The following is a 13,104-nucleotide window of genomic DNA, read 5'->3' as shown; positions in this document are numbered from 1 at the left end:
TTCATCCATGCCAACCAGATATCCAAACCCAATCCAGTCCCACCTGCCAGCACCCAGCCCATATCCCTCCAAACCCTTCCTATTCATATATCCATCCAGGTGCCTTTTAAATATTGCAATTGTACCAGCCTCCACCACTTCCTCTGGCAGGTTATTCCATACACCTATCATCCTCTGTGTGAAAAAGTTTGCCCCTTAGGTCCCTTTTATATCTTTCCCCTCTCACCCTAAACCTACACCCTATAGTTCTGGACTCCCCAACTCCAGACTTTGTCTATTTATCCTATCCATGCTCCTCGTAATTTTGTAAATCTCTATAAAGTCACCCCTCAGTCTCCGACGCTCCAGGGAAAACAGCCCCAGCTTGTTCAGCCTCTCCCTGTAGCTCAGATCCCCCAACCCTGGCAATATTCTTGTAAATCTTTTTTGAACCATTTCAAGTTTCACAGCATCTTTCTGATAGGAAGGAGACCAGAATTGCATGCAATATTCTACAGTGGCCTAACCAATGTCCTGTACAGCCGCAACATGACCTCCCAACTCCTGTACTCAATACTCTGACCAATAAAAGAAAGCATACCAAATGCCTTCTTCACTATCCTATCTACCTGCAACTCCACTTCAAGAAAACAGCTAGGGATAGACAATAAATGCTGGTCTAGCCAGTGATGCCCACATCCTATGGATGAATTTTAAAAATGAACAATAATGTGTTTTTTAAGAGCCTAATTAATGAGATTGAGAAACTCTGATGCATTCATGAATGGATAATGTTGCTCTGTCGAGTGTGCACAGTGACAGCTGCATTAGATGTTTCCATTTTTTTCATATTGACATGGCTCCATGAGTCCACTTATTATCAATACTTGGTGAATTGGCATTGAGTTGGGCTGAAGAGGGACCATGCCATTGGATAAGGGGGAGAGAGTATGAAAGGTGAGAATTAGGGTATGTGGAGTCTTAAGAAAATATCTGGGACCAAGTTCTAAGGAAGTGCAGTGGTTATTGGCAGGCACATTATGTCCTTTCCTGACTTAAGCTACATGCTTCAATAGCAAAAGAATCCAAGGAGATGTGTAAAAAATACAGTTCAGATGACGGTCAGAGACCAATTCTAATTCGTTATAAAATCCACTGAGTTGCGAATGTCTTTCAGGGAGTAGACATAGTTTGGCTTAGATACAAATTTTGAACACTACCAAATTGAAATGCCATTCAACTTCCATGCAACCTAGGTATGAGTAATAAATGTAATCATGTTGCTGTTGTCCATCGCCTCCAAGCATTTTTATATTAATTATCCATTTTATATATTTCTGTGGTCATTAAGTAAGTAGTGTCAGCATTAACAATGGAAACTTACCCACTTTTAAAATTCTTTGTCAGCACTCTACTCAAAAGAAAACTTATGATACATCAGAGTAATAATTCTATTTTCAATAGAAGACAACATTGGTACAGCCATGAGCCATGAGAATACTGAGTCCATTGAGTTATCTCACATGTTTGAGACAGAGGACACTGAGATGACCCAGAGAAAGACACCTGAAATTATATCTAATACAAACACAAATAAAGTAGATTAAAGAATTTGGATTTTCTTCTTTGGTGGTGTATAAACATTAAATTGTTATGATTAATATTTTCGAAATGATAGATTAAGTATACTTTGTCCAAGTTCATAGATCTGTTAACTAGGAATGGAAGAATGAGGGGCAGGAGTACATATCATGAAAATGTAGTTCAGATGTCAGGAGGTATTTCTTTCCATAGTGTCACTAATTTTGAATCAATTGCAACAAACATAAAGCCACTGTTGCTCTTCAAAAAAGAGCAAGGATGAGTTCCTGACAGATGTGAACATCCCAAATTATAGAAGGTTTTTAGAAATATCTGTAGCTATTGGATATCCATTGCGACTGCCCATTGAAACATGTTTGAGAGTCTCCAGGGATCACATCTGGAGTTGTATCTTTGTTTTATTGCCTCTCTCAGAAAATGCATAATTTGGGGGGGAAGAGCATGTGGATGAGTGGGTATGTCATGCAGGTATGATTGCAGGTGGGAATAAGGTTAAAGGATCAATTTGCAATTTCTTATTCATATATTTATTTTATGGCTCATCTCAAATGTGAATAATTTAGTGGCAATTCAGAATTTTGGATAAATTGTGTCATGAACATGCATGTACTAGTTAATGTGAGAACTGTAATCTATTTAATACAGGCCTATTCCAACAAGCAGAGTGAAATGGCTCTCATCATATCAGTATTGACTGGATTCATATCAAACACCTGGAGGTAAAATGAAACCGCTATTGGAATCCTTTTTTATTGATCTGCACCCTACAGGACAAAGTTCTCATAGACTTTTGGTCTAATTTTGTGAGGCACAGAATTGTCAGAACCCAGAGTTTACTCTTAGCTATCCAGAGATACAGGCTCCCACAATGAATTTGTATTACAACAGCTGCATTGACAGACATTTTGTATTCGCTTGAGGAATCTCATTTCCTGTCCCTATTCAACAATTTTAATTTGCATTTGATACATCCTGCCTTTGTGTGATATAAGTAAGAGTACAGATCCAAATTAATGTTTTTATTTTAATGATGTGAGAGCTCACAATGGATGAAAACCACATGGGGCAATGGATTTTGAATGGAATGCATTGGAATCATTGACCATAAGAAAAGCCCCTTTTCTGGATTGCTACTCATAGAAAATATTTATGAATGAACAATTTGGGAAAAACAAAACCACTGGTGTTTAATTTATTGTGGGATTTAGGTGTTTTTAGAAATAAGTTTGAAACAAAGTTATAGTTTAATAAAATAAACTTAAAACTTCCTTTGCTGGTTGAAGCAGAGGGTTTTGAGATAGGCATATCCCAAGATTATTAATTGATTGGCTAGCTAGAAGAAACAAAATAAAGATATATCTATACTCTGTCACTTTATATTTTTCTAAAATATGTCAAATCAGGGCAAAAAATGAATTACTTTTGGAAGTGGCAAGACAGCTTTTATACATATAGTTGTGATAGATAATTTGTTTGTAGCAAAATCTTACAATAAGTAGTGTCCAGGAATCCACGTGAACTCCCTATTGTTTTCTCAGGTCAATTTTGAGCACTCATCTGGCCCACAGTGTCTTGTTTAAAGTTTCACCTTAAGAATAAATAAGGTCTTATTTCACATTTAAAAGCAGAAAACCTGACTTCTCTTATAGTTTGTGCTGAAGGGTGTAAAAGCAGCTATCCATGTTAATTGAGTACATGTGACCAGTGGGACCTCCAGGGATCAATTCTGGAACCTTGGATTATTTATCAAGATGGACATTGTGTAAATAGCAGATGGGATTTTCTGCTTTAATGAATTCCTGCTGTAATTTCAGTGGGACAGAATGTCTGCCTACTTTGGGCCCACAGTTGTGCAGCAGGTCAAGCTGCCTCTACACAGCTAAGAATGGGAAACAATTTATTCTTCCACCTAGAAAGAATAAACAAAACTGAAGAGTGATACTATAAGTAGCATTTTGTTTGCATGTTAATAGCAATATTGTGGCATTGAAAATAGCAAACAAGACAATTGGGTTTAAAAGTTATTGCTCAGCGGGAAAATGGTGAGAATTGCTATTCTATAAACAGAAATGCTGGAATCACTGTGCTTCATCAGTGAAACAATTTGGACTCCAGAGTTTGAAATATAACTTTAAAGATAATTGACACCAAAGGAAGGGGAGCGTAGCTAAGTAAGAGACAGACTGTGACAAATTGGATATGTAAATCTGAACAAAAGAAACTACAAAGATGTGTGGAGTGAGCTGGCTGTGCTAGACTGGGTAACTTTATTAATAAGCATGATGATCAATAGGCAATGGTCAATACTAATGAAGAGATTGCTGGGCCCCTTGCTGAGATATTTGTATCATCGATAGCTACAGGTGAGGTGCTGGAAGACGGAGGTTGGCTAACATGGTGCCACTATATTAAGAAGGTGGTAAGGACAAGTCATGACACTATAGACCAATGAGCCTGACATCAGTGGTAGGCAAGTTGTTGGAGGGAATTCTGAGGGATAGGATCTACACTTCTTTGTAAAGACAAGGACTGATTAGGGATAGTCAGCATGTCTCTGAGTGTGGGAATCATATATCACAAACTTGATTGAGTTTTTTTGAAGAAGTAACAAAGAGAATTGATGAGGGCAGAGCATTTGACGTGATCTATATGAGCTTCAGTAAGGTGTTTGACAAGGTTCCCACATGGGAGACTGATTAACCAGATTAAATCTCATGGAATACAGGGAGAACTAGCCATTTGGATGCAGAACTGGGTCGAAGGTAGAAGACAGAGGGTGGTGGTAGAGTGTTGTTTTTCAGACTGAAGGCCTGTGACCAGTGGAGTGCTACAAGGATCGGTGCTGAGTCCACTGCTTTTCATTTTTTTATACAAATGATTTGGATGTGAGCATAGGAGGTACAGTTAGTAAGTTTGTAGATGACACCAAAATTGGAGGTGTAGTGGACAGTGAAGAAGGTTACCTCAGAGTACAACAGGATCTTGATTAGATGGACCAATGGGCTGAGGAGTGGCAGATGGAGATTAATTTAGATAAAAGTGAAGTGCTGCATTTTGGAAAAGCAAATCAGAACACGACATATGCACTTAATCTTAAGGTCCTGGGGAGTGTTGCTGAACAAAGAGACCTTGGAGTGCAGGTTCATAGTTCCTTGAAAGTAGGGTTTGCAGGTAGATACGATAGTGAAGAAGGCGTTTGGTATGCTTTCCTTTATTGGTCAGAGTGTTGAGTACAGGAGTTGGGAGGTCATGTTGCAGCCGTACAGGACATTATTTAGGCCACTTTTGGAATAGTTAATGATACTGATTTCTGGAAGGCAGGTTTATCACATGAGGAGAGAGCAGGTTGACTGAGCTTGTAACTTGGAGTTCAGAAGAATGAGAGGGTTCTCATTGAAAAGTTTGACAGGGTTAACAAACTGGATACAGGGATGATGTTTCACCTGTCTCAGGATACAGAGTAGACCATTCTGCACTGAGCTAAGGAGAAATTCCTTCACTCAAAGTGTGGTGGTCGTGTAGAATTCTCCATCACAGAAGGACAGGGAGGCAGTCAATGAATATATCCAAGTAAAACAATATAGATTCAGAAAGCTAGATGTTCAAGGGTTATGGGAAGCGATTGGGAGAATGACATGAGGATAGAATATCAGTCATTATCATATTAAAAAGCAAAGCAGGCTTAATGGGCATAATAGCCTATTTCTGCTCCTTTCTTTATATTTCTACATTTCTAATTGGAGAATTAGTTTAATCATAAATGAATATAAAGTAGTACACTTTCACTGGAAGAATAACGAGTTCATAATATTCTCTGAGGATTGTATGGCTGGAGGACATTGTAATGATTGGAAGGGACATGACGATGGAAATGTTTAAGTATAAGAATGAGAACTGTAAAGTTGACGCTTTGTTGGACCAGGAGCCAATGTATGTCAGCACACACACGCACATAGCTGTATGCAGAGGAATTTAGGTGTTCTGGTGCATGAGTCACAAAAGGTCATTATGTAGGTACAGCACATAATCAAGAAGGCTAATGGGAAGCTATCCTTTATTATAGGAGGTACACAGAATATCAAAGTAAGGATGTTACACTTCAGTTATACAGGACAATTGTTGATGCTTGAATACTGTGCACAATTTTAGTCTCCACATTTAAGAAAGGATGCAAATGCATTTGAGGCAGTTCAGGAGCTTACCGGATTGATACCTGGAATGAGTGTGTTGCCAAATGAGGATATATTGGATATGCTGGGCTTTAGGAGAGTCAAGGAGCTTATAAAATCTGAGTGGTCTTGACAAGGTTGATACGGGAAAGATGTTGTCTCATGTGGTTCATTCCAGAAGTAGGGAGCATTGTTTTAAACTTATGGTCGTTGTCTTAGGACAAAGATGAGGAGAATTACATATTTCCCTTAGAGGATTGTGCAACTTTGGAACGCTCTGCCTCAGAAGGAAATGGAGGCAGGATCATTGCATATTTTTAATGCTGAGATGGATAATTTCTTGTTAAGGAAGGGAATCAAGGGTTATCGGGATATGTGAGAATGCAGGATTTGAAACACAAATAGATCAGCCATCAATCTTGGAGCAGGCCCCAAGGGCCGAATGGTCTACTTCTGCTCCTAATTAGTATATTTGTATTTTCATGTGGGCAGCAGAGGTTTGGATGAGTTCAAGTTTCTAGATGGCAAGATAAATAGGATGAAGTACTCCAGCACTGCAAATAGCTCTTATGAAGGAGAGTGATGTTGACCCAGATTTTGCTGTATAAATAATGGTGACACTTCTAGTGGGTAAAATGAACAGCGGACTGTAGTATGAAAGAAATATACTATGGTTGCTGGAAATCTAAACCAAAAGTTCTGGATATATTTAGCAGATAAAGCAACACTTAGGGAGAGGAAACAGTTTTCATTTAAGTCAAATATGAGTCTTTTTTAGAGCAATTTCTAGTGTACATACATATACAGTTAAAAATTTAACTGTGTAACTATTTAACTTTAATTAAAGTACCCTGCTATGCCATAGTCTGTGCTGTAACAAGCTTTGCTAAGGAAATCTGCATGGGAATCAATGTGTTCCATTATTCTCATACAAAGAATTGCTAACAATGTTAAGACTCATTCAAGCAAGATTAACAGAATGTTTAACTCAGACTAAGTGGTAATCACTGCTGAGCAAATTCCTTGGTTCTGAACAACTAACTTAGCGAATGTGGAAACCCATTCCCTCAGAGCGGAATTTCTGTTGCAATTTCTTTTGAACAATTAATCATTGAAATAATTGCATTCATATTCCCAAGTTTTCTCTTTTTTAATAATGTCCCTGAATCCACGTCTGTCCCAGTCTTCTTTCTGCTTCTTGCACAATGATTTAAATATAATTTATATTTCTTGTTTTGTATTTCCCATTCTGTTGTCATTAATGAAGATTCATCAATCTATTTTCTTACAGCTGGCTCTGTTCTGAGCAACCACAGACTGCCTGTAGAGGGCACCAAATTCAAAAAGAAACCAGAGAAAGGCAGTTTCAAGGAGTAAGTCCAGTGAAAGTGTCTGGATAGCTGTATGTGAGACAAATGACAAAAGCTGTTAATTTTCTGCCAAAATAATAACTTATTAAATGTTTTTGCCAACTTATTTTATAAAGTCAGTGGCGCATGGAGTTTAATTTAGATAAATGTGACGTGCTGCATTTTGGGAAAGCAAATCTTAGCAGGACTTATACACTTAATGGTAAGGTCCTCGGGAGTGTTGCTTGAACAAAGAGACCTTGGAGTGCAGATTCATAGCTTCTTGAAAGTGCAGTCACAGGTAGATAGGATAGTGAAGTAGGCATTTGGTATGCTTTCATTTATTGGTCAGAGTATTGAGTACAGGAGTTGGGAGGTCATGTTGCGGCTGTACAGGACATTGGTTAGGCCACTGTTGGAATATTGCGTGTAATTCTGGTCTCCTTCCTATCGGAAAGATGTTGTGAAACTTGAAAGGGTTCAGAAAACATTTACAAGGATGTTGCCAGGGTTGGAGGATTTGAGGTATAGGGAGAGGCTGTACAGGCGGGGCTGTTTTCCCTGGAGCATCGGAGGTTTACAAAATTATGAGAGGCATGGATAGGATAAATAGACAAAGTCTTTGCCCTGGGGTCAGGGAGTCCAGAACTAGAGGGCATAGGTTTAGGGTGAGAGGGGAAAGATATAAAGGAGATCTAAGGGGCAACTTTTTCCACGTAGAAGGTGGTATGTGTATGGAATGAGCTGCCAGAGTGGTGGAGACTGGTACAATTGCAAGATTTAAAAGGCATTTGAATGGGTATATGAATAGTAAGGGTTTTGAGGGATATCGACCGGGTGCTGGCAGATGGGAGTAGATTGTGTTGGGATATCTGGTCAGCATGGGCAAGTTGGACCGAAGGGTCTGTTTCTGTGCTGTACATCTCTATGACTCTAAGTCAATCACTAAGTAAATAGAAACTTGTCTGGGTTGAAATGTATCTTGGTAGTAGCTCAAAACAGGCAACAATAGAGTCATACAGCATGGAAACAGACCTTTCCGTCCAACTAGTCTACACCAACCATGTTCTCAAACTAAACTAGTCTCACCTGTCTGCATTTGGCCCTTTTTCCCCAAACCTTTCCTAGTTATGAACTTACCCAAATGTAATTTAAAACTTTTAACTGTATCTGCATCCACCACTTCCTCTGGCAATTCATTCCACAAATGGACCACTCTGTGGCTAGGAACTACGAAGAGCAGAGGAAAAGCACTACTCACACCTCTTGGCATCATGGTAGCCCACAAACCTACCAACACACCAAAACAGCAGCTAATGAACTTGAAAGACCCTATAAAGACAACAAGCAAAACTAATGTCCTTTACAAAATACTGTGCAAGAACTGTAACAAACACTACATTGGACAAACAGGCAGAAAACCACTCACTAGGATAAATGAACGTCAACTAAACACAAAAAGACATGACCCACTATCATTAGTACCTTACATACAGATGAGGAAGGACACCACTTCAACTGGAACAACGCATCCATCCTAGCACATGCCAAACAGAGACATGTATGAGAATTCCTTGAAACATAGTATTCCAACAAAGACATAGACATGGACCCCATTTACCACTGAGAAAAAGAACAGGAATTGACATCACCACAGCAAATGACATCACCACCAAACGAAACCTAAACACATTAATAGAAAGTGGGTCACTAACACCGATGCTTCACCGGAGCCTCACTGATGACATTACCTAGTACGGTGACGAAACATCTGAAAATGAACTTTCCAGCTCAGTGAACAAACGTACATACATTGATATGCTGCTTTTACTTTCCAATTAAAGATGAGTCCAGTTCTTCGATGCCAACTGAAGATTATCACACTGACTTACATTTGGTCAAATGCCACTTTTAAATGCCAATCAAAATTAGCACTGTGTTTTATTTATAATAAATATTAATACACTGTTTTGCACTCCACTTAAAGACTCATACTTGATGTATATTGGATGTAGGTTAGTGACAAAAGTGCAGTTAAACTGGATCTGCAACCTTCTGGGTTTAATTTACTGCTACCATCCTCTTTATAGGTGGGAATCAGCAAGGTCTGCTCAGTTTAACAGGATAAATGAAAACCACCTCATGGACTAACTAGAAGAAGCGCTGGTATTGAACAAGAAGCAGTTTATTGTGTATTATCAATGAGTTACACTATCTGATAGACATTGCAGAGACTATGAGGTGAACATGATATGATATTGAGACTTCTCCCAGTATCTAACTTGAAATGCTTGAGATGACCACACATGTAAGTATCCTCTTGTCAAATGGGTAGCCTTATATTACCTATTTCTCCTTGGAACATCTTAGGTTTTTCTTCTATTGTAGGCTTTTCTACATTGTTGACTTCTTTGTGCGGGCAGCTATTTGACTCCTTGTTTTTCTGTGTTCTGTTTCTGCACACTTTCCGAAAGTGACTTATTGTGTTACAGATAAAGCATTGATTCCAATGTGATAGCTGGACATTAGTTATGAGATTTGTCTGCTCTACAAGGACTTTGTGTGGTGGCTGCTGTACTCCATGTATTGGTTTCTTGCATGGGTTGTTTGTTGTTTGTACCTTTGGAATAGAAGGATTCTGCTGATCATCCATGCCAATGTTAATCTTCTCTTCTTAGAATGGATTTGTGTTGTTTCTGAATGTCCTCCTTACTTACCACTCGAAAGACTTTCTTAAGAATAAAACCCTTTTTAGATTGTAAGAAATCTGGTAAAATCTCATCAGCAATTCCTATAACAATTCTATTTCTTATTAATTTCTTTTTATTATTTAATCACCATAGTTGAACAATAAGTAATTTAGTGCATGCTAGTAACTAGTTAGAGGTTACCTTTTTTATTCATTCATGAGATATGGGCAATATTGAACTGGGCCAGCATTTATTGGTTGTCCCTAGTTGCCTTTGAGAAGGTAGCAATGAGGAACCTTCTTGAACTGTTGCAGTCCTTGTGCTGTAGGTAGACCCACAATGCCTTTAGGAGGGAATTCCAGAATTTCCAGCAACAACGACAGGACAGTGATGTATTTCCAAGTCGAGATGGTGAGTAACTTGGAGGAGAATATTAATCTGGTAGATATTGTTACAGTGACTTTGAGGAGTTCCTGGATATTTAGTCTGATTGCTTCAAGATTCTATACTGTTCCCCAACACTCAATTCTTTATGATATCAACATAGTGGATAATGCTTGAGGCACTGGAAAGGTATTATCCTTTTCAGACCTTTACTCACTTATAACAATTAGCTTACTGTCTTATACTCCATTCAATGAAAAGTATCTCACCATCTTATTCTTCATTCAATGAAAATAATGAATACGAAAATCTTGCAGAATGTAAACCTAATTCATCCATTTTGATCTAATGTTCTTTAAGATTATGCAACAAATACAAGTTGCTTTCATGAAGTGAACTGCCAGAGGAAGTGATAGATGCAGGTACATGTTACATTCAAAAGACATTTGGATAAGTACATGGAATAGACAAGGTTTGGAGGGATGTGGGCTAAACACAGGCAGGTGGGACGAATTTAGTTGGGAACATGGTTGCATGGACTAGTTGGACCAAACAGTCTATTTCTATGCTGTATAACTCTATGACTCTAAATGCAAATTTTGTATTGATTATATCACAGCCTAATTACTAGTCTAGTTTTAATACGAAAATTCTTTTGATAAAAACATTCATAATAAAGCTTCACCCACAACAACAGTACAACAGTATAAGATTTGGACTTTCAAATCTTACAGCTGCATTGAACAAAAACACAAGCAAATATAGTGCACTAATAAACTATGTATTTTCTCCTTTTGCCTAATATTTTTGCATGTCATCTCATTGGTAAGTAATGCAGCCTTAAAACAACTTCTTTCAATTTTTAGTCCAGAACGGGGGTGACATAGTGGCACAGTGGTTAGTACTGCTGCCTCACAATGTCAGGGGGCTGGGTTTAATTCCAGCCTTGAGTAACTAACTGCATGGAGTTTGCACATTCTCCCCATGTCTGCATGAGTTTTTACAAGATGCTCCCACAGTCCAAAGGTGTGGAGGTTAAAAAGAGTGGCCATGCTAAATTGGTCTACAGTGTCCAGGCGACCGAATCAACACGGACATTTACTATAAACCGACCGCCTCCCACAGCTACCTAGACTACACCTCCTCCCACCCTGCCCCCTATAAAAACGCCATCCCATATTCCCAATTCCTTCGTCTCCGCCGCATCTGCTCCCAGGAGGACCAGTTCCAATACTGAACAACCCAGATGGTCTCCTTCTACAAAGACCACAACTCCCCCCCCCAGACCTGATCGACGATGCTCTCCACCACATCTCCTCCACTTCCCGCTCCTCCGCTCTTGAGCCCCGCCCCTCCAATCGCCACCAGGACAGAACTCCACTGGTCCTCACCTACCACCCCACCAACCTCCATTTACAGCGTTTCATCCATCGTCATTTCCGCCACCTCCAAATGGACCCCACCACCAGAGATATATTTCCCTCCCCTCCCCTATTAGCGTTCCAAAAAGACCACTCCCTCCGTGACTCCCTTGTCAGGTCCACACCCCCCCACCAACCCAACCTCCACTCCTGGCACCTTCCCCTGCAACCGCAAGAAATGCAAAACTATCGCCCACACCTCCCCCCTTATTTCCCTTCAAGGCTCCAAGGGATCCTTCCATATCCGCCACAAATTCACCTGCACCTCCACACACATCATTTACTGCATCCACTGCACCCAATGTGGCGTCCTCTATATTGGGGAGACAGGCCGCCTACTTGTGGAACCTTTCAGAGAACACCTCTGGGACACCCGGACCAACCAACCCAACCACCCCGTGGCTCAACACTTCAACTCCCCCTCCCACTCCACCAAGGACATGCAGGTCCTTGGACTCCTCCATCGCCAGACCATAGCAACACGTCAGCTGGAGGAAGAGAGCCTCATCTTCCACCTAGGAACCCCCCAACCACAAGGGATGAATTCAGATTTCTCCAGTTTCCTCATTTCCCCTCCCCCCACTTTGTCTCAGTCCCAACCCTCGAACTCAGCACCACCTTCCTAACCTGCAATCTTCTTCCTGACCTCTCCGCCCCCACCCCCTCTCCGGCCTATCACCCTCACCTTAACCTCCTTCCACCTATCGCATTTCCAACGCCCCTCCCCCAAGTCCCTCCTGCCTAGCTTTTATCTTAGCCGGCTTGGCACCCTCTCTTCATTCCTGAAGAAGGGCTCATGCCCGAAACATCGAATCTCGTGCTTCTTGGATGCTGCCTGACCTGCTGCACTTTTCCAGCAACACATTTTCAGCTATAGTGTCCAGGGATGTGCAGACTAGGTGGATTAGCCATGATAGATGCACAGTTATGGGGATAGAATTGGGGGGATGGGTCTGGAGGGATGCTCTTTGGAGGATTAGTGCAGACCTGATGGGCCAAATGGCCTTTTCAGCACTATAGACATTCTATGAATGTATCCCTTCTGACAGTAGCTTAACTTTGACTAGATACTAAATGAATGACTATTAACCAAAACTAATTCTATTTCATTTCCATGTTTTACATTGGAGACTCAACTATTGTATACAAATGTTTGGCAAACATTATGCAAATATATTTTTTCACCTTACCTTCTCTCCATGAAGTTCCAAATAACGTTTCTTAACGCATCTGCTAATTGTCCAAAAAAAACATAAAATATAGCAAACAGATCTGCAATATGAAGAGAAAATGTTGGAAATGACAGCAATTCAGGGATTTTGTTTTCTGACAGTCCTTTCCATGCATAATAATTTAGTTCCCTTCAAACATATTAATGTTTCCAATTGCTACAATTATTTTTTCTACAAAAACAGTAATCGATTTGTGAAGGCCACTATGCAAGGGCCTGGGTACCAATCCCACTGCTATATCCACGTGCTTGTTTGACATTGTGAGCCTGTACTTTGGT

The 13,104-nt window shown here is 40.0% G+C and overlaps 1 protein-coding gene across 1 annotated transcript in view; it reads right to left on the bottom strand.

The window, feature by feature from the left end:
- si:ch211-262h13.5 (uncharacterized protein LOC571127 homolog) overlaps positions 1 to 13,104 on the bottom strand; it is a 60,655-nt gene that overhangs the window by 46,705 nt on the left and 846 nt on the right. Inside the window, exon 2 of the mRNA XM_060834428.1 lies at positions 12,785 to 12,814. Within this exon, the coding sequence (XP_060690411.1) occupies positions 12,785 to 12,814 (30 nt within the window). The remainder of the gene's footprint in view (positions 1 to 12,784; positions 12,815 to 13,104) is intronic.

The sequence above is a fragment of the Hemiscyllium ocellatum genome, chromosome 13 (genome assembly GCF_020745735.1).
Source record: "Hemiscyllium ocellatum isolate sHemOce1 chromosome 13, sHemOce1.pat.X.cur, whole genome shotgun sequence".
In the NCBI taxonomy this organism is placed as follows: Eukaryota; Metazoa; Chordata; class Chondrichthyes; order Orectolobiformes; family Hemiscylliidae; genus Hemiscyllium; species Hemiscyllium ocellatum.
This window is presented reverse-complemented; position numbering and strand designations above follow the sequence as displayed.